Source organism: Haliotis rufescens, unplaced genomic scaffold, assembly GCF_023055435.1.
Source record: "Haliotis rufescens isolate VD_foot unplaced genomic scaffold, xgHalRufe1.0.p SCAF_14, whole genome shotgun sequence".
Taxonomy (NCBI): Eukaryota; Metazoa; Mollusca; class Gastropoda; order Lepetellida; family Haliotidae; genus Haliotis; species Haliotis rufescens.
In genome coordinates this window covers 26,090,760-26,113,335 of record NW_025963824.1, presented here as the reverse complement: position 1 = coordinate 26,113,335, position 22,576 = coordinate 26,090,760, and the positions used below count along the sequence as shown (strand labels likewise).

The 22,576-nt window shown below is 41.9% G+C and overlaps 1 protein-coding gene across 1 annotated transcript in view; it reads left to right on the top strand.

Moving 5' to 3' along the window:
* Positions 1–21,702, top strand: part of LOC124131256 (signal peptide peptidase-like 2B) — a 33,881-nt gene extending 12,179 nt beyond the window's left edge. Inside the window, exons 5-15 of the mRNA XM_048395208.1 lie at positions 1,608–1,753; positions 3,057–3,229; positions 3,622–3,718; positions 4,556–4,669; positions 7,743–7,824; positions 8,714–8,788; positions 10,930–10,989; positions 11,778–11,880; positions 12,793–12,870; positions 13,144–13,298; positions 17,360–21,702. Coding sequence (XP_048251165.1) covers positions 1,608–1,753; positions 3,057–3,229; positions 3,622–3,718; positions 4,556–4,669; positions 7,743–7,824; positions 8,714–8,788; positions 10,930–10,989; positions 11,778–11,880; positions 12,793–12,870; positions 13,144–13,298; positions 17,360–17,482 — 1,206 coding nt within the window. The 3' untranslated portion in view covers positions 17,483–21,702. The remainder of the gene's footprint in view (positions 1–1,607; positions 1,754–3,056; positions 3,230–3,621; positions 3,719–4,555; positions 4,670–7,742; positions 7,825–8,713; positions 8,789–10,929; positions 10,990–11,777; positions 11,881–12,792; positions 12,871–13,143; positions 13,299–17,359) is intronic.
* Positions 21,703–22,576: the final 874 nt, after the last annotated feature.

Genomic DNA, 22,576 nt, shown 5'->3' with positions numbered 1-22,576 from the left:
CAATTTCACCTCACCTTTACTAGCAGGAATTAGAAAATTAAACTTCCTATTCCATCCATGCATATAAGCTATCTGAGTGCAATAATCTGGAACGAGACTTTGAATCCCATTTCACCTCACCTCACCTCACCTCACCTCACCTCACCTCACCTCACCTCACCTATCCCATATTTTCAGTGAAATTGATAAGATCCCATTCAGTTTCTGTTTTCCCAGGTGTGTTTTGTGAATCCTACTGTGCCTTTAGAATGTTAAAAATACAGTAAACTACAGTTATAACGAACTCAAAGGTACCACTAATTTTAGTTTGTTAACTGTAGGTCATTACAAGCATATACACAGCATATATCAGAGCTCCAGATAACTTTTTGAGCAATTGAGTTTTTACTCTGGGGTTTCTCTTTTAATTGGGTTATAACATTTTTCTTTGGGTAACCAATATTATTTCACTCATCCATTCATCACTCTGTTGTTTTTTCCCCTAAATTAGTGAACATTTTGAGATTTAAATAAAATGAAATAATGTTTTAGATGTATATAACTGTTCTAAATATATAGGCTTGACTCAGAAAGTAAATTAGCTCATAATTGTGTTTCGGAAATTAGCTCCTTTGTACGCATGCTGAAAAAGCTTCATTGGGTATTAAGCGAGCTGTTTTTATACATTTGACTTTTTCCTTTAATGCACTCATTTTTGTATGCAAGATGCTTGAAAGTAATTGGGTTTTGAATATTTTGGGGGATTTACGCAAATACGCAGCTTATCTGTAGCTCTGTATATACAGCAAATGGACGGGACCCCAAAACAGTTTGGTATCCGTCAGTTCATCGCAAGGGACTTCGCTATAAACATACCGGTAGTTTACTGTAGTGTGTTCATTGTACATGTTTGTCCAGATTAGTGTGAAGAACATTTATCACTGGACTTGTGTAATATACAGTATCACAAGGTATTCTGGAAAAAGACATATGCCCCATCCTTGATTATCCCAAGTTTTGGTGATGAATGGGTCGAGGGAATGTATGATTATGGCATGAAGACTTAATACCCTGGATAATCGAAGATGTCCTTCAGGGCCCACTTGCACAAAGCGATCATAGCGCTAAGATGATAGTAACTCCCATACTTAAACATATGCTTGCAATAGTCTTAACGCTAAGATTGTCTTGTGCAAGTGGGCCCAGGTACCAGGAACTTATTTTAACTGTGCCATTAGGATTTTATCCAAGCAGAGACTTTAAAGACCTGCCCAGTGGTCGATACTCGGCCCCAAGTCTGCAGAAAATGTCATACAGTATTCCCAAATTCATGAAATAACTAATAACTAGTTTTATGGCATTGTAGAGATCACCTCTAACCAATAACAGGACCAATAAAGAGAAAGAGGTTTTAATGCTTGGTTTTCTATTATTGCATTGAATGCATTGACTACATTGTAAAATTACCTCTGAATTTAAGAAAATAAGAACTTTAAAAATCCTAATTTTGAATAAGATAACAATTTTCTTCCAAGATGCCTGTCAAGGGCACTTAGTTTGGAATCCTAGATAAATCCCTGTGATGCTATTCATAGAAGGAATTTGGAATCGTGGTTTTACTTTCTCAGCACCTTGCGGACGGAGGTCCCCTGTCGGCATGGATGTACAGTCCTGCTGACCCAAAGATTGACCCCAACATGGTTCTCATCTATGCAATAGCCTTGACCTGCATCATAGTCGGTGCCTACTGGTCCGGGACCACCAGATATGCGCTGTAAGTTGATTAGTCATCAGTATAATCAGATCTTTTATACTGATATGGTACCTCTCTCCATGAAGATCAGAGGACACCTCAATAGGAGGTCATGTCAGGTCAGCTTTATAATCAGCCAATCAGCATCGAGGCTTCTAAATTCACAATGCAATTGATTGAAACATTCAGAACAGCATATCTGATTTCTATCTCGAAAACGGACTTAAAGGGACAGCACGGAATGTAAATAATGAAGCCTGTGCTATTGTTTTGTGTGGATATTTTATAAACCCTTGTCTAATATGCCGCAATTTGTTGTGCAGAGTTGCGTCCCTTGTGCACACCAGAATCCTGTATGATTGTATGTTCATCTCGATTATGTTTCTAGGTACGTCAGTACCATACCCATGCTTTGGGTTTCACAAAAGTGGTAAACGTCTGTGACCTGCATCACTTCGAGCATTCCACCCACATTAAACTGACACACTGTGATAAAACTTGAATGCTGTTCAAAGCGGCGTTAAACTCACTCACTCACTTACTCACTTAGTTCGCACTACCACTATACAAAGATCTGAGGACAACCCATTGAAGGACACATCAGACCGACCTGTCACAAACTTTGACCGACCAATGGAATGACTATAAAGAAGTTGACATTAGATTGACATCTCGATTAAATATTTCAAAACTGAACAAAACAACATTCTCGAATGGCCAATAATGGCCTAGACTGTATGTATTCAGTCATACACCCCCTGTTAAACTTGCCGAGGCTGCATGATTAGAAAACACATTCCAAATTATCACTTTCATGATATGGTAAGTAATGTTCTGATTGGTCGGATGAAAGGTCGTTCTGACATAACCCGTAATGGGATGTCCTAAGATCTGTTTATCATCCAAAACTGGCTCCCACAAGTGATATCGCTTGGGTTAGAATAGCGATATCTACATTGTAGATATGGCTGCAATGAAATTGCATCACAATGCTTTGCAGACCATCATGATGTCATTGGTTACCATGATGTCACCATCAATGACATCACAATTGGCTCTGCTACTGAAGCTGTTAGCAGTACTTTTTACACTTCAGAAACTGCTAATTACTGTCTAGAAACTGAAAAAGTGGAAAGAATGATGTTTGATGATAAATAAAATCTCACCCTTGTGTCTTTTGATATCAAATATATCAACACTGGTTGATATATTTGATATCAAAAGACACTCGTTGAGATTCTCTATTTAGCGGTAGCGAGAACTAAGATCTGATTTCAATGAGATTGTAAAGCAACAAACAAACAAAGTTTCTCCCTTGACACAGTGCGGAGCGGAAGTCGCACCGACGGAAGGGCTCCGTGGACTCGTCACAGCCGGAGGACAAGCAGGATGAGGAACATCCCGAAACTCTCAGCATCAGCGTCGGCATCGTCTTCGTCCTCTTCATCTTCATCTGCACCATGATAGTGCTCCTGTACTTCTTCTACGACTACCTGGGTATGTACACTACACCAGAGCCCGGTCAGTGTTTTGTAGGGAAGACCACCTCGTGGCTTTGTGGCTGGCGATTCGACCCCAGTCCGCGTCACATTAAGAAATGTTAAGAGTTGGAACTTGTTGTTAACCTGCCTGGCAATCAGCGGGGATAAAACAAGACTGGTCAGCTCGGAGTCAGTATACTGTATGAGTGGGGTATCCATGTTAAAACCGTGTCAATTATTCACAGACCGCCACAATATAGCCGCAATATGGACGAGTAGGACGTTAAACAACAAACAACAGAAAAACTATCTTAAACATACAGTGTGTCTTAACTTTGTTTTGCTAGTTTATTTATATATTTGACTATCTTTAACTGTGGCTTAACTTTTCTGCGATGTTTGTTTCAGTGTATGGCGTTATCGGTCTATTCTGCCTGGCGGGCGCTGTGGGCTTGTACAGTTGCCTTCAGCCCCTGTGGGAGAGAGTGATCAAATCGGACTGCAGGTATATTGTTTGTCTCCACAGCCCGAGTCAGACTTCAAGTTGGCGACTCGGTGCTTTGACGTGGTGCAAATTTGTTAAGCTGAGTTGTGTCCCTTAGCTATTCTAGAATTCGTAGAACGTAGACTTGAAAAGCATGTGCCACTACAGATTGGTTAGTCACACTCAAGGACTTCAGCAGGAGAGTAACTCAGTGGTGTAACAAGTTGCAATTTCTTGTGCAGAGTTGCATCCCTTTAGAGTGGCAGGATTCGCTTGTTATGGGATGGAATCATACATGATCCATCAGAACCATATGCATACTCCTAGATTTCACAAAAGTGGTGAATGTCGACAACCTCCGTGATCAATAGGGATGTCATGATTCATTGAAATGTATTGGCGTAAGAAATCTTTTCCGAAATACATTATCATAGTGTGATGTTTCAAATCTCAACACTGTTGTTTTCAACTGTCCCAATGCATTAATAAGTTGCCTTAGGCTAAAAAAAATAAATGTCTTGGTTCTCAGGCACCGCCGGCATCATCATAAAGTTTGCCCCACATTTCATTTTTATTTCCAATTTAGATTCTTTTTTAGAAAAAAATCCTTAAATATTGCAAGTCAAATGGTAGTCAAATACTGTTTTCCATTACTATACTCATCAAGGAATACATTTATGTAGGGAGGCCCTTTCCCACAACTGTTTTAGGTTACAAACTAGTTTGAACAACCAGAAAAGAAAAAAAACACTGCCCGCCCGCACTATATTTTCAAAAGTCATTGCCTGAGATCCAATTATTTTATGTTTTTTTAGCCTTATATTGCAATACCAGAACCAGACGTTATTGTGATTTCAGAATTCCTCCCAACCGAGTTCCGATGTGTTCTGAGCAGCCAGAAATAAGGAACATAGTTCTAGGGCTACTGTGTCTGGGCTTCAGTGTTTTCTGGGCTGTGGAGAGGAAGGCAAGGTGGGTGTCAGTGAGTTTGCCTAAATTGGGGCTACTGTGTCTAGTCTTCAGTGTTTTCTGGGCTGTGGAGAGGAAGGCAAGGTGGGTGTCAGTGAGTTTGCCTAAATTGGGGCTACTGTGTCTGGGCGTCAGTGTCTTGTGGGCTGTGGAGAGGAAGGCAAGGTGGGTGTCAGTGAGTTTGCCTAAATTGGGACTACTGTGTCTGGGCGTCAGTGTTTTCTGGGCTGTGGAGAGGAAGGCAAGGTTGGTGTCAGTGAGTTTGCCTAAATTGGGGCTACTGTTTCTAGTCTTCAGTGTTTTCTGGGCTGTGGAGAGGAAGGCAAGGTGGGTGTCAGTGAGTTTGCCTAAATTGGGGCTACTGTTTCTAGTCTTCAGTGTTTTCTGGGCTGTGGAGAGGAAGGCAAGGTGGGTGTCAGCGAGTTTGCCTAAATTGGGGCTACTGTGTCTGGGCTTCAGTGTTTTCTGGGCTGTGGAGAGGAAGGCAAGGTGGGTGTCAGTGAGTTTGCCTAAATTGGGGCTACTGTGTCTAGTCTTCAGTGTTTTCTGGGCTGTGGAGAGGAAGGCAAGGTTGGTGTCAGAGAGTTTGCCTAAATTGGGGCTACTGTGTCTAGTCTTCAGTGTTTTCTGGGCTGTGGAGAGGAAGGCAAGGTTGGTGTCAGTGAGTTTGCCTAAATTGGGGCTTCTGTGTCTAGTCTTCAGTGTTTTCTGGGCTGTGGAGAGGAAGGCAAGGTGGGTGTCAGCGAGTTTGCCTAAATTGGGGCTACTGTGTCTAGTCTTCAGTGTCTTGTGGGCTGTGGAGAGGAAGGCAAGGTGGGTGTCAGCGAGTTTGCCTAAATTGGGGCTACTGTGTCTAGTCTTCAGTGTTTTCTGGGCTGTGGAGAGGAAGGCAAGGTGGGTGTCAGAGAGTTTGCCTAAATTGGGGCTACTGTGTCTAGTCTTCAGTGTCTTGTGGGCTGTGGAGCGGAAGGCAAGGTGGGTGTCAGCCAGTTTGCCTAAATTGGGGCTACTGTGTCTGGGTGTCAGTGTCTTGTGGGCTGTGGAAAGGAAAGCTAGGTGGGTGTCAGCCAGTTTGCCTAAATTGGGACTACCGTGTCTGGGTGTCAGTGTCTTGTGGGCTGTGGAGAGGAAGGCAAGGTGGGTGTCAGCGAGTTTGCCTAAATTGGGGCTACTGTGTCTAGTCTTCAGTGTCTTGTGAGGTGTGGAGAGGAAGGCAAGGTGGGTGTCAGCGAGTTTGCCTAAATTGGGGCTACTGTGTCTAGTCTTCAGTGTCTTGTGAGGTGTGGAGAGGAAGGCAAGGTGGGTGTCAGTGAGTTTGCCTAAATTGGGGCTACTGTGTCCAGTCTTCAGTGTCTTGTGAGGTGTGGAGAGGAAGGCAAGGTGGGTGTCAGAGAGTTTGCCTAAATTGGGGCTACTGTGTCTAGTCTTCAGTGTCTTGTGAGGTGTGGAGAGGAAGGCAAGGTGGGTGTCAGAGAGTTTGCCTAAATTGGGGCTACCGTGTCTAGTCTTCAGTGTCTTGTGAGGTGTGGAGAGGAAGGCAAGGTGGGTGTCAGTGAGTTTGCCTAAATTGGGGCTACTGTGTCTAGTCTTCAGTGTCTTGTGAGGTGTGGAGAGGAAGGCAAGGTGGGTGTCAGCGAGTTTGCCTAAATTGGGACTACTGTGTCTTGGCGTCAGTGTTTTCTGGGCTGTGGAGAGGAAGGCAAGGTGGGTGTCAGCGAGTTTGCCTAAATTGGGGCTACTGTGTCTGGGTGTCAGTGTCTTGTGGGCTGTGGAGAGGAAGGCAAGGTGGGTGTCAGTGAGTTTGCCTAAATTGGGGCTACTGTGTCTGGGCTTCAGTGTCTTGTGAGGTGTGGTGAGGAAGGCAAGGTGGGTGTCAGCGAGTTTGCCTAAATTGGGGCTACTGTCATTGGGACAGATGACTTATTGCATTTTGTTGGTTATTCTCAAATGTGTCATTCTACCGTCTCCCTGTGGGAGCTGGGTTAGAATAGGTCCACTTCACCCCTTGCTGGTGGCGGGAGATGATTAGTCTCAATGCTTTCATCCTCTGTACCTTGGCTGACTGCGTGGGTCATTGCTTATGGCTTCCCTGGTCTAGGTTTGGCCACTAAGTAATATTACCCTAAAGGTAGAATGATCCTGTGTAATAACGTTACAATGTTTGCATATGTGCATTTTTGCAATTCTCAATGCTGATTGGTCATTTGCAGCCTTATGACATCACAGTGCTTCATTGTTGAGAAACATACACTGTGATGTCATCCATTGTTCATGATGTCACAGATTGATTACATGACATCATCTGAACAATAGGGTGCCTTCAGTGAAGTTTCTCTGAAGGGTTGACATTTCATGCTTTTTTTGTTCATTCTCTCTTAAGATGTCAATGAGTAATATATAGAATAACTTACTTGAAATTCAGAATTCCGGATTATCTGTCCCTTGTGAATGAATTGTCAACATACCTCGGATACGCAAGTACCAGTATCACAAGTTGTGAGAACCAACTTTGAATGTGACATAGCGAGTCTGTTCGTGTGTCCGCCTTGCAGAGTCGACAAGCGCACATAGCCGTGTAATGTCATGTTGAGTGGCGTATATTAGATGCTATAGACGTAAGGAGTTCAGAGTTTTCAGGAAAGAGCAAAGACCTTTGCAAAGGCTTAGGATTTACACCATTCATTGACTCAGGAAAGATAGTTTGTAATTCCTCGTAGCTCAATGGCATTTCTCTGATTGCTGACAGGGCATAAGATTCGTGAAGATTCCGGGGTAGAAAAGGTCTTCAGCAACCCATACTTGCCGTAAAAGGCGACTATGCTTGTCGTAAAAGGCGACTAACAGGATCTGGTGGTCAAGCTCGCTGACTTGGTTGATGCATGTCATCGATCCCAATTGCGTGGATGGATGCTCATGATGTCAATCACTGGATTGTCTGGTCCAGACTCGATTATTTTACAGACCGCCGTCATAAAGCTGGAATATTGCTGAGTGCGGCGTTAAACAAACAAACAAACAAAACAAAACATGGCATAAAACAACGTTCACTCCCTAAAGACACCTTGTCTTTTTCCAGCTATGCATGGATAATACAGGACATCCTCGGGGTGGCTTTCTCTGTGAACATGATGAAAACAATACGTCTACCAAATTTCATGGTAAGGAAGTTTTTCTGTATCAAGCGTCATTTTTAGAACGTACCTTTGTGATGTCTGATATTTGTGGATAAGATTCGGGGAGCGCTTCATCATCTGAAATGTTGCAATACATGCGGTGTTGTACTAGCTAAGCTGGTGTCATCATGTTTTCGACCACTTCCATGGCCCAGTGGATAGAGCGTCTGCCCAGAAGTCATTGGTTCAATCCCTAACCATGCCATACCAATAGACATGGAAGATGGTACTTGTTACCCTGCCTGACGTTCGACATTAAGGGGATTAAGCACTCGGAGGCAGTGAGTTCGGTATTCAGGTTTAACTGCGGCATTGTATCTCAGTAGGCCAGAAATATTAAACTGGCATAAGACTAGTTCAAGCAGACAGGGGGACACGGGTGGCCCAGTCGTCTAAGGCACAGCGCCAGAAACCTAAGATTGTGGGTTCGAATCCCGGTTCGCCCCAATTATGTTTCTAGGTTTGTCAGCACCATACCCGTGCTTGGGGGTTTCACCGAAGTGGTAAACGTCTGAGACCTGCATCACTTTGGGCTTTCCTCCCACATTAAGCTGACACGCTGTGATATAACTGGAAAACTGTTAAAAGCAGCGTTAAACCAAACTCACTCACTGAAGCAGACAGACAGACAGACAGTCTGGGACTTAGGACAACACTAAATGCATATATTGGTGTGGATAGAATGTGCCTGAAAGGTTGACAATAACAACAGGTCATGGATAACAAGTATATACCTCTCATTGCTTGGTTGGAGTCACTCCTGCTTGATGACAGTGTAAGAATCTTCATCGAAATGTCGCAGCATGCAATATACCAATTGTTAACATAAATTGTATGTTTTTGTAATGAATATCTCTTGTGTTGTATTTTTCAGGCGTGCACGCTGTTACTGGTCCTGCTGTTCTTCTATGACATCTTCTTCGTCTTCATCACGCCGTACTTCACCAAGGTGACATAGCTTTGTGGCAGCTAGACCGCCTTATTAGCAAGGAATGTGCACAAGCCCCTTCCTGAGTAACGTTTATGAATGTTGGTAGTTTCCGGGCTAAAATAACAGGGTTTCAGGAATTGGATTTTTGTAGTTTCCGGCTTAAAATAACGGGGTTTCAGGAATTGGCCTTCCAACAATGACAGTGTCAGTTTGAGCTTCCCAAATTAATGAAAAATACTAAATGTTTGTTGAAATGTGGCCCCAGTGAATGCCACTGGTTAGGTTGCCACATGCCATTGTGGAACTTATATTTTCGAGTTATAGCTCTATGTTGATGTCCAGTTTGCTTTGTTTATGAATTTGTTTGATATTCAATATTGATGTTTAGTCATGTTAAGCAAACAAATGCAAGTTGAGTTACATTTTTGCATATTTTGCGCTTCATCGCCCCATTTTAACAATAGTTACTCTATCACGTGCTGCTTTTTGTAGGATCAAACAAACATGGTGGATAGGTACTGGGTTCTGCAGGTGTTTCGTTACTTGCATCAATATCATTCAGTGTCATTTAGGACATTGAGAGTCAAGAGTGAGTGAGTATGTGAGAATGGTTTTACGCCGCTTTTAGCAAAATTCCAGCAATATCACGGCGGGGGACACCAGAAATGGGCTTCACACATTGTACCCATGTTGGGAATCGAACCCGGGTCTTCGGCGTGACGAGTGAACGCTTTAACCACTAGGCTACCCGACCGCCCCTGAGAGCCAAGAAGTGGTGTCAAGTTATAGCCCTGAGTACAGACTTGTGTTTAGATTTACATCCAATCATTACTAGGGTTTACAGGACTTACAAAGTGTACGGTGTAAAAAGATCAGTATCGGTGACAATGATAATTTGAATTTACCTTGTTCCATTTTCATACTTATTGTCTACTTTGGAAAATTTACTTCCAGGGCCCAATTCCTCAAAGCCATCTAAGATTTAAAGGGCGGTCGGGTAGCCTAGTGGTTAGAGTGGTTTGCTCGTCACGCCGAAGGCCCGGGTTCGATTCCCGACATGGGTACAAAGTGTGAAGCCCATTTCTGGTGTCCCCCGCCGTGATATTGCTGGAATATTGCTAAAAGCAGCATAAAACCATACTCACTCACTCACTTAGATTTAAAACTGTAGCAATACTGTGATATGTAAATCTAAGTCTTGCATTGTGGATCTAATCGTCTTACATCTTCCAATGCAAGGGAGTTAATTGACTATAAAAGTCCAGTTTCCACCCTTCCCGAATGAAGTTTGAAATTATGGAGTTGGACTGACGAGTCTGTGTATAGTCCAATCAAAATCGCGTTACAAAATCAACATCCTGTTAATAAACTGTGTGCAGATCTCGGTCAATTGCAGGATCTGCAAAACATGTGTACCGTTAACTTAGCATTAACAGATATTTTCCAAATCTTTTCATGTTTTTAATAAAGTTGCTCACGTTATTTGATGCACTTCTCAAAGTAAGACCGGTTCTATTACAATATAGATCTTGATTATTGATCAGATTGTTTTTACTTGGCTGCCATTTTGTTAAAAACAAATGTAAGTGATATCAGAGATGGAATCTGATTGGTCAATAGGAGTGACATAGAAGGGACATAACTCGTAATAGTCATGGTTGGCACTACAATCGAACCCAGAAATTCGGCCTAATTCTGCAAGGGTTGAAACTGGATGGACTTTTACAGTCATTGAAGTCCCTTGCCTCGGGAAGATGATCGTCTTAATGCTTAGATCGCTTCCTGGCATGAGGCCCAGTTCATTTGAAGAGCAAACTTGGGATATAAGAGACTCATAACGATGGCTGCAAATTATTTGGCACTATTTAATAAATGGGGCAGTTTACTCATTGTATTCAAACACTGTTCCTAAAGTTACTATTGTGAATGGAAATATGTTGAAAACATATATATTATTTAAATAAAGATATTATATGATAAAGACATTATGCCCTTGTGTGCTTCCGTATTGTAAACGTCCTAAATAAGAAATAAATTATATGTATTATGCTCACCAATGACTCAAAATGTTTATTCCTATTATGTGATAAAATTTACACTACAGAAGCTATTAATCTCTATTTGTGTTATCCGTGTACAATGCTGTTTCTGTCCTACAGAATGGCAGTAGCATCATGGTGGATGTCGCCACCGGGGGCAAGAGTCACAGCGGGGAGCAGGTAACATCACATGGACTTTTTGTTGTTGTTGGGTTTGGTCTTTTGTGTGTGTGTGTATAGGGGGGTCTGTCTGTCTGTCTGTCTGTCTGTCTGTGTGTATGTCTGTCTCTGCGTATGTCTGTCTGTCTGTTTATGTATGTGTGTGTGTGTCAGTCTGTTTATGTATGTGTGTGTGTGTCAGTCTGTTTGTGTATGTGTGTGTGTGTGTCAGTCTGTTTGTGTATGTGTGTGTGTGCCAGTCCGTCTGTGTATGTGTGTGTGTGTGTGTGTGTGTGTGTGTGTGTGTGTGTGTGTGTGTGTGTGTGTGTGTGTGTGTGTGTGTCAGTCTGTGTGTGTATGTGTGTGTGTGTCAGTCTGTTTGTGTATGTGTGTCAGTCTGTCTGTGTATGTGTGTGTCAGTCTGTCTGTGTAAGTATAGGTTGACGTTGTTTTGACTTTGTTGTCTGTGTTCTGTGTCTGTGTGTGTCTGTGTATGTATAGATTGACTGTTTTCTGTGTGTTTGTATGGCTGTTGTGACTAGCAAACCGTTGCACGTACATATTGTGAGATATCCCTTGCATTACAATCAGGTATCCCTGTACTTGGTTAAATTCATAAGCTGCACTTAATAGGTTTTCAGTATAATTCTTGGAAGTCACGTGAAGTGAGCTACATGTCCCTGGCTAAGACCCCCACGTTCATACCTTGGACCCAAAAACATTATTACTGTGAGTCCCAAGGAAAATAGAGACTCAGGTATTTCCCTGTGCCCCTTAGTATACAGTAAGAATCTATTGTCTTACTTCAGCTTCCCATGGTGTTCAAAGTGCCGAGATTCCTGACCCCTCCTGATGCTGTGTGTTACTCAAGCCCCTACTCCCTGCTGGGGTTCGGAGATGTCATTGTACCAGGTGAGCTTCAGTGTGAGAGTGAATAAGCTGTGTTTTACTCAAGCCCCTACTCCCTGCTGGGGTTCGGAGATGTCATTGTACCAGGTGAGCTTCAGTGTGAGTGAGCGAATGAGCTGTGTTACACAAGCACCTACTCCCTGCTGGGGTTCGGTGATTTCGTTGTACCAGGTGAGCTTCAGTGTGAGTGAGTGAATGAGCTCTGTGTTACTCAAGCCTCTACTCCCTGCTTGGGTTCGGAGATGTCATTGTACCAGGTGAGCTTCAGTATGAGCGAGTGAATAAGCTGTGTGTTACTCAAGCCCCTACTCCCTGCTGGGGTTCGTTGATGTCATTGTACCAGGTGAGCTTAAGTGTGAGTGAGTGAATGAGCTGTGTGTTACTCAAGCCCCTACTCCCTGCTGGGGTTCGGAGATGTCATTGAACCAGGTGAGCTTCAGTGTGAGTGAGTGAATGAGCTGTGTGTTACTCAAGCCCCTACTCCCTGCTCGGGTTCGGAGATGTCATTGAACCAGGTGAGCTTCAGTGTGAATGAGTGAATGAGCTGTGTGTTACTCAAGCCCCTACACCCTGCTCGGGTTCAGAGATGTCATTGTACCAGGTGAGCTTCAGTGTGAATGAGCTGTGTGTTACTCAAGCCCCTACTCCCTGCTCGGGTTCAGAGATGTCATTGTACCAGGTGAGCTTCAGTGTGAGAGGGATTAAGCTCTGTGTTACTCAAGCCCCTACTCCCTTGCATGGGCAAACATCCCCATGTATTCATAATTCTGTGTTGGAGGAACATAGTGTATTCAGATCCGGGAAATATTGCCAGTATAATATTGTACGTCAATGTATTATTTTGTCAGTACCCTGCCTGTGGTTACACACAGTGGTAAAGACCTGCATCACACTGCATGATATTGGATGTTTCAGGTCTTCTCATATCTTTCAACCACGGCTTTGACTTGATCGTCAAGAGTAGGAGGATATACTTTATTGCTTCCACAATAGGTGAGTGTTCGCTGAATCTCTCAGTCCATATTCCGCTGGGTGCAGAAATAAACCTATCTTGCAGAAAATCACATTTTGTGCAGAACAAATTCTGCAGAATTTTAACATGTGAGTCAAAAGCTGGTGTTAAACATATAAACAGAAATTTACTTGGTTTTGAATCGAAGTTGACTTATTTACAGACCGCCGTCATATAGCTGGAATATTGCTGAGTGTGGCATTAAACAACAAACAAACAAACAAACATGAACTGTTTTGTGTTTTTTTCAACAGCCTATGCTGTTGGCCTGATAATCACATATGTTGCTCTGGCGTTGATGAAGACTGGCCAACCAGCATTGCTGTACCTTGTGCCTTGCACCTTACTTACAACTGTTGCGATTGGCTGCAAGCGGGGAGAACTACGCTACCTGTGGACAGGCCAGGAGGTGAGAAAATATGTTGATAAGGTTTTGGTTTAATATCATCTGTTTTTAAATATTTTTGTTTTGGGGTTAATACAAAACTGTGTTCGAAATATGAAGCAAGAATTAAAGCAGAATATTGCTGTTGAGGAAGACACATGAACAGAATTGATCTCCAGCAACCCACGTTTGTCATAAGAGGCTACCATGTTTGTCATAAGAGGTGACCATGTTTGTCATAAGAGGTGACCATGTTTGTCATAAGAGGCTACCATGTTTGTCATAAGAGGTGACCATGTTTGTCATGAGAGGGGACCATGTTTGTCATGAGAGGTGACCATGTTTGTCATGAGAGGTGACCATGTTTGTCATAAGAAGAGGGGACCATGTTTGTCATGAGAGGGGACCATGTTTGTCATGAGAGGTGACCATGTTTGTCATAAGAAGAGGGGACCATGTTTGTCATAAGAGGTGACCATGTTTGTCATAGAGGCGACTATGTTTGTCATAAGAAGAGGGGACCATGTTTGTCATAAGAAGAGGGGACCATGTTTGTCATAAGAAGAGGGGACCATGTTTGTCATAAGAGGGGACTATGTTTGTCATAAGAGGGGACTATGTTTGTCATAAGAGGGGACCATGTTTGTCATAAGAGGGGACCATGTTTGTCATAAGAGGGGACCATGTTTGTCATAAGAGGGGACTATGTTTGTCATAAGAGGGGACTATGTTTGTCATAAGAGGTGACCATGTTTGTCATAAGAGGGGACTATGTTTGTCATAAGAAGAGGGGACCATGTTTGTCATAAGAAGAGGGGACTATGTTTGTCATAAGAGGGGACTATGTTTGTCATAAGAGGGGACCATGTTTGTCATAAGAAGAGGGGACCATGTTTGTCATGAGAGGGGACTATGTTTGTCATAGAGGCGACTATGTTTGTCATAAGAGGGGACTATGTTTGTCATAAGAGGGGACTATACTTGTCATAAGAGGCGACCATGTTTGTCATAAGAGGTGACCATGTTTGTCATAAGAGGAGACCATGTTTGTCATAAGAGGGGACCATGTTTGTCATAAGAGGGGACCATGTTTGTCATAAGAGGGGACCATGTTTGTCATAAGAGGGGACCATGTTTGTCATAAGAGAGGACTATGTTTGTCATAAGAGGGGACTATGTTTGTCATCAGAGGGGACTATGTTTGTCATAAGAGAGGACTGTTTGTCATAAGAGAGGACTGTTTGTCATAAGAAGAGGGGACCATGTTTGTCATAAGAGGGGACCATGTTTGTCATAAGAGGGGACTATGTTTGTCATAAGAAGAGGGGACCATGTTTGTCATAAGAGGGGACTATGTTTGTCATAAGAGGGGACTATGTTTGTCATAAGAGGTGACCATGTTTGTCATAAGAGGGGACCATGTTTGTCATAAGAGGGGACCATGTTTGTCATAAGAGGCGACCATGTTTGTCATAAGAAGAGGGGACCATATTTGTCATTAGAGGCGACCATGTTTGTCATAAGAGGGGACCATGTTTGTCATCAGAGGGGACCATGTTTGTCATAAGAAGAGGACCATGTTTGTCATAAGAGGGGACCATGTTTGTCATAAGAGGGGACCATGTTTGTCATAAGAGGGGACCATGTTTGTCATAAGAGGGGACTATGTTTGTCATAAGAGGGGACCATGTTTGTCATAAGAGGGGACTATGTTTGTCATAAGAGGGGACTATGTTTGTCATAAGAGGGGACCTTGTCATAAGAGGGGACTATGTTTGTCATAAGAGGGGACCTTGTCATAAGAGGGGACCATGTTTGTCATAAGAGGGGACCATGTTTGTCATAAGAGGGGACTATGTTTGTCATAAGAGGGGACTATGTTTGTCATAAGAGGTGACCATGTTTGTCATAAGAGGGGACCATGTTTGTCATAAGAGGGGACCATGTTTGTCATAAGAGGCGACCATGTTTGTCATAAGAAGAGGGGACCATATTTGTCATTAGAGGCGACCATGTTTGTCATAAGAGGGGACCATGTTTGTCATCAGAGGGGACTATGTTGGTCATAAGAGGTGACCATGTTTGTCATAAGAAGAGGTGACCATGTTTGTCATAAGAGGGGACTATGTTTGTCATAGAGGTGACCATGTTTGTCATAAGAAGAGGTGACCATGTTTGTCATAAGAGGGGACCATGTTTGTCATAGAGGTGACCATGTTTGTCATAAGAGGGGACCATGTTTGTCATAAGAGGTGACCATGTTTGTCATAAGAAGAGGTGACCATGTTTGTCATAAGAGGGGACCATGTTTGTCATAAGAGGGGACTATGTTTGTCATAAGAGGGGACTATGTTTGTCATAAGAGGGGACCATGTTTGTCATAAGAGGGGACCATGTTTGTCATAAGAGGCGACTATGTTTGTCATCAGAGGGGACTATGTTTGTCATAAGAAAAAGGGACCATGTTTGTCATAAGAGGCGACTATGTTTGTCATCAGAGGGGACTATGTTTGTCATAAGAGGGGACCATGTTTGTCATAAGAAGAGGGGACCATGTTTGTCATAAGAGGGGACTATGTTTGTCATAAGAAGAGGGGACTATGTTCGTCATCAGAGGGGACTATGTTTGTCATAAGAGGGGACCATGTTTGTCATAGAGGCAACTATGTTCGTCATCAGAGGGGACTATGTTTGTCATAAGAGGGGACCATGTTTGTCATAAGAAGAGGGGACTATGTTTGTCATAAGAGGGGACCATGTTTGTCATAAGAGGGGACTATGTTTGTCATAAGAGGTGACTATGTTTGTCATAGAGGCAACTATGTTCGTCATCAGAGGGGACTATGTTTGTCATAAGAAGAGTGACCATGTTTGTCATAAGAAGGGACCATGTTTGTCATAAGTGGGGACGATGTTTGTCATAAGAGGGGACCATGTTTGTCATAAGAGGCGACTATGTTTGTCATCAGAGGGGACTATGTTTGTCATAAGAAAAAGGGACCATGTTTGTCATAAGAGGGGACCATGTTTGTCATAAGAAGAGGGACCATGTTTGTCATAAGAGGTGACTATGTTTGTCATAAGAGGGGACTATGTTTGTCATAAGAGAGGACTGTTTGTCATAAGAAGAGGGACCATGTTTGTCATAAGAGGGGACTATGTTTGTCATAAGAGGGGACTATGTTTGTCATAAGAGGGGACCATGTTTGTCATAAGAGGGGACTATGTTTGTCATAAGAGATGACCATGTTTGTCATAAGAAGAGGGGACCATGTTTGTCATAAGAAGAGGGGACTATGTTTGTCATAAGAGGGGACTATGTTTGTCATAAGAGGGGACCATGTTTGTCATAAGAGGTGACCATGTTTGTCATAAGGGGGACTATGTTTGTCATAAGAGGGGACCATGTTTGTCATAAGAGGGGACCATGTTTGTCATAAGAGGGGACTATGTTTGTCATAAGAGGGGACCATGTTTGTCATAAGAGATGACCATGTTTGTCATAAGAGAGGACTGTTTGTCATAAGAAGAGGGGACCATGTTTCATCATAAGAGGGGACTATTCTTATCGTAAGAGGTGACTATCAGGATCTGACGGTCAGTCAATTGTTTTGTTTGTTTGTTTGTTGTTTAAGGCTGCTCTCAGCATTGTTCCAGCTGTATAACGGTGGTCTGTAAATAATCAAGTATCGACCAGACAATCCATTGATTGATGTCATGAGCAACCATCTACACAATTGGGATATGATGACATGCATCAACCAAGTCAGCAAGCCTGACCACCCGATCCCATCAGTCGTCTCTCACTTCAAGCATGGGTTGCCGAAGACCTATTCTCTACCCAAATCTTAATTGGGCTCAGACAATTGTGTTACCTTTGAGTCATGTTAAAAGTTTAACATGAAAGTCAATGGGTCCTTGACCTAAACCTAATGTAAAAGTTAAAGATGTAGGGGACCCTAGATTATGAATACCAAATAGCAAATGTTAACATACCCAGGACCCCTCTCATTTTCTGACATTGTTTCATGAAGCTACCACTTCCTCTCACTCCTATTATATAAAATACTATTTCTCTCTTTCAGTGTCCAAAAAAGAATGACGATGTTCGTCCTCCTGGTCAGTGTGTGCGGTCAGCCCAGGAGGTGGAGTCTGACACGTCCAGCCTATCGAGTGACGGCGAGAGGCGGGGTCTCATCAATGCCTAGACTCCATGTTGTCAGCCAAACCCTGGCAAACTCTGTTCCTTGTCCTGATATGATGCAAATGTTTGTTGTGTGCTGGAGTTGATGCAGGTACAGAACAGGTTCTCATTACACAGTGTGTCATAATGCAATCTTATATATCAGGAAACATTCTTAATCATACTGAAATATATTTCCCATGGTACTGATACGTTTCTTGGTAAGGATATATATACACTGATGAAAAATGTTAAAATTTCAGCATACTATTCAGCTGTATCATGGCTGTGTTCAGACTTGTCATGGCTTTGTTCAGACTAGTCATGGCTTTGTTCAGACTAGTCATGGCTTTGTTCAGACTAGTCATGGCTTTGTTCAGACTAGTCATGGTTTTGTTCAAACTTGTCATTGCTTTGTTCAGACTTGTCATGGCTTTGTTCAGACTAGTCATGGCTTTGTTCAGACTAGTCATGGCTTTGTTCAGACTAGTCATGGCTTTGTTCAGACTAGTCATGGTTTTGTTCAGACTTGTCATGGCTTTGTTCAGACTTCTCATGGTTTTGTTCAGACTAGTCATGGCTTTGATCAGATTAGTTGAAAAAAACAATAGTATCGATCACACATTAACCAATTTCTGCAATCTGTCTCCAAACACTTGTAATTCCATGTACAAGGCTGAATTCTGTCGAATTGCGGAATCCTTCGGCGACAGATAGAACCCTGCTGATAAGTGAAGTGAACGAGCTGCAGTGGAGTTAAATTTTAGATGCAAAAACAGTTGAATTATTGTTGAATTTTAGACGTGTGTTTGTTCTAATCATGAAAAATAAATCTAACTTTGTTGCCATGAGTCGGCATGTTTACTTACGACCACAAATGTTGTTTTAACTTTAGAATTATGTTTACTTTATAATTATGTTTTCTCACATCGTCATAAACAAACTTCATCACAAACACCATGTTTGGGGAAAAGCATTCCTCATGCAACAGAAAAGTCCATTTCCAGTGAGCTTGGGACAGCGGCGTATTGTGACAGGTACACGTTGAGGTCAGTTACCAAATACTGACTCCACACGTGTCACAGAGGCCTGTGTGGCCCACTCATCTGAGATGGGTGGTGGGGTAGCCTTGTGGTTAAAGCGTTTGCTCGTCATGCGGAAGGCCCCGGTTCAATTCCCCTCATGAGCACCATTTTTGGTGTCCCCGACATGATATGGCGGAATATTGCTAAAGGGGCGTAAAACCATACTCATTAACCCGGTCATCAAAGGTGCCGCAGTTTCGCTGTGCAGAACTATGATCATGGGTTCGAATCCCAGTTCGTTTCCAGGTTTGTCAGGACCATGCCCACTCATAGGTTTGACCAAAGTGGTAAACTGAATACTGTTTAAAATGGTGTTAAACCCAACTCACTCACTCTCTCAATTCTGTCACAATGCATATTCGGCACTGTAAACTGAAACTGCTAGATTGGGGAAGTTGAATTTGGCATGTATGTTTCTCCTTCTGATGACATAATATTTTGTTCAAATCATAGGATTTTAGTGTTGTGTGTTTGAAGACCCCTCAATTAATGCAGAAAATATTTGAATATCAGTCCTAAATGTTTGCCTGACATTTTACAATGTTGACTTCTCAAGCAGGTGAGCTCCAGTGCCGTGGCATCATTTTTCTTGGGTTTGTTTAGCAGTACTTGTATATGTCCTACATGTCCTATGTATCAGATTAGTGTTGCAGGTTTTGTGTTTTATTGTTTGTTGTCCAGGAAACTGAGGTCAGTATCACCTTTGCTGCATACTGATGGGGAATTCTTTTTAGAATCCATTATTACTTGTATTATTATTATTATTATTATTATTATTATTATTATTATTATTATTATTATTATTATTATGATGATGTACAGATTAAAATAAAAAAGCAGCAAAGAAGGTTTGGGTGATCCCGGCACAGTCAGGCTGGTTAGGCTCATCATCAGCTCAGGGCCCTTGCCCCCTCTTCAGCCCAGACAGCAAATGTGTCCCTGCCTGATATTGCTGGAATATTGCTAACAGTGGCATCAAACATACCAACTCACATATGAACACTTGCTTCCTTTAATGTTTCAAGTGATTGCCATAATGCTTATTCCTTTGATTTCTTAATGGGGTTTAAGGTAGCCTAGCGGCTTAAGAATTTGCTCGCTACACTGAAGGGCGGGGTAGTCCCCCACAAGGTACACTAGGACTCACTGTGGGTATCTCTGGCAGTGATATGGAAAGATTAGTGCTGAGATCAACAAAAACTCTCTCACTCACTCATTCACTCACTCACTCACTCACTCAGTTGTCAATGTTAGTTCCAAAACTTTCAAATGTGGGTAGTAATGTAGCCAAGTGGTAAGAGCGCTAGCTCATCTTGCCAAAGGCCTGGGTTTGATTCCCAATACAAGCTCAATTTTGTCAGTGAAAACCATACACACTCAATCTCGAATTTAAGTTTCTTTGCTTGTAGTAGAATCGTGTTGAAGTCTCAGGGATTTCTCATAGATACAAATTAGGCCGTGCCAAATTTATTTTGTCTGTCAAAAGGAGATTCACCTGTGCAGTATAGAACTAAGCTTGTAAAATATTGTAATTATTCCACGTCATTGTTCAGGCCTCATATATCTGTCAACTTGTCAGGACATTTATTTATAATTCTTCATAGAAATTGTGGAATCATTACTTAATCAGTTCGAAGGATGTTGTTCTGAGGATTTAGTTCTAAGGATTTAGTTCTAAGGGTTTAGTTCTAAGGATTTAGTTCTAAGAATTTAATTCTAAGGATTTAGTTCTAAGAATTTAGTTCTAAGGGTTTAGTTCTGAGGCTTTAGTTCTAAGGATTTAGTTCTAAGAATATAGTTCTAAGGATTTACTTCTAAGGATTTAGTTCTAAGAATTTAGTTCTAAGGATTTACTTCTAAGGGTTTAGTTCTGAGGCTATAGTTCTAAGGAACTTAAGAAGACGAAGCTAGGATTTAAATTAATCATTTGCCTAAAGTGGATCATAAACTTTGATTTATCTGCACATTCCTCACGCATACAAATCTTACATATTTTTTGTTGTCATACTAATTAGTATGAAAGTCATCAATGTAGATTATCCACAATTTTTAAGTCATCTTTTGAAATTAACACATCATGCATTGAACGGTGGTATAGAGGGATGGTGTAAAATGAAACTGTATGTGGTTGCTTTATACACAATTTCGTTAAAGGTAGAGCTTAGTGCTTGCTACCACCACACACAGATCTGTGGACATCCCACGAAGTCTCATCCTTTTCAATTGTTTATCCCATTGAAGTGAGAGATAAACATTGATTTTGAAGGAATGAGTCAAACAGCCTGTGACAGTCGTTCAGAATACCACGCATTAACCTTTTCAAGGTTGCAGGATTGGAAAATACATCGTTTTTATTTTTGCGATCACATCACGTAAGCACTGCTCTGATTTGACAGATGAAAGGTCATTCTGTCGTGACCTTGGATGTCCTCAGATCTTTGTGTAGGGGTAGTGATACAAGATACAAGTTTATTCTTTGAATAACTTGTTTTTGTTGTTTTGATGTCTTTGGTATTATTGTAACTGTCTCTTCTGATGGATGTTAGGTCTTACATCGCCACATACAAAAATGGAGTTTGGAAACAATGTTTGCCAGGGAGTAAAACAGCTGTAGGAATCTCATGTCAAAGCTGTCATTACGTTGTTTTTCAGAAAGGTGAAATATGACTTGTTGTGTGACAAGAAATCACACACCCTCTATTAGCCTCTGTATCATACCTCCATTCTATTATGATACAGTCAAACCTTTTGACGAACTTGGGTGTTTCGAATTCATTTGGGAGTTACAAGTATCCAAATTAAGAATAAAGTCTCAAACCTGATGGAGCTGGTGATAACCTCTCGAAACAATGCTTTGTTGGCGAATGGGTCCAGGGTATTTAGTATATAAGAATGGAGGTAATACCCTGGATAATTGAGGATGGTAATCCTGTGTTTTCAAATAATCATCTTGACTAATATCAGCAATCATGTTTTGACAGATGTACAGTGTTTTCTTATTGCATAAAAATCTTTTATTTGATTGTTTTAATGAAGGGTTATGTACTATGTTAGAAGACTTATTCCGAGAGTGTAATGGTTTTTTATGTACTTATCATTATGGTGAATAAAGTGTACATATTTTTATGTATCTATTGTTTAAAATAAATTATGTTCAGAGCATGTGCAGCTTGTCGTGAATGTTTGAACAGTGCAAAGAATCTCCATGACTACCGTTCAAGTGTGAATACCAGGACTACAGGTTTTAGGCCACCCATTATGTAGCCCATGAGCTTAAAAATGGACAATCAAACGTTTTTAAGACCATGGGCTTTAAAAATAATTGAAAAAAATGAGTGACCTTCCTTGTCGGATGTTCTTCAACGTGTAGCAGGCTTCTATGTGGACAATTTGCACCAAGATTACACTTTAAGCACTGATTTCCACCTTTACAAGAGTGAGTGAGTGAGTTGGGTTTAAACAGTATTCCAGTTATCTCATGGTGTGTCAGCTTAATGTGGGAGGAAACCCCGAAATGATGCGGGGCTCAGACGTTTACCACTTTGGTGAAACCCACGAGCACGGGTATGGTGCTGACAAACCTAGAAACATAATCGGGGCGAACCAGGATTCGAACCCACAATCATAGGTTTCTGGCGTGCCCAAGGGACGCAACTCTGCACAGCGAATCGCGGCATTAGACAACTGGGCCATCCGTGCCCCAACCTATACAAGACACATTGAACTCCGAATATAGTTGGCATTCTGAATGCCTAGTATGACAATAGAATTGCATATATAACAGACACAGTGCTGGTAGTGGATTGTAACATCGCTGTAGGTCATGTCCCTGTTCAACAGAGTAAATTGTGCAACTACATTCTTTTATATGGAGGTGTAACTTAAGTAGAAATCTCTCACATAAACCAAGACATTCTAATCTACAACAAGGTTGTCTTGAAGTGCCTGCACGTTTAATGTTAACTGATAGGCATTTTGATAATGTTTATATTCTCTAACTTTATACAGGAAATAACTGTTAAATTCTGATGCCT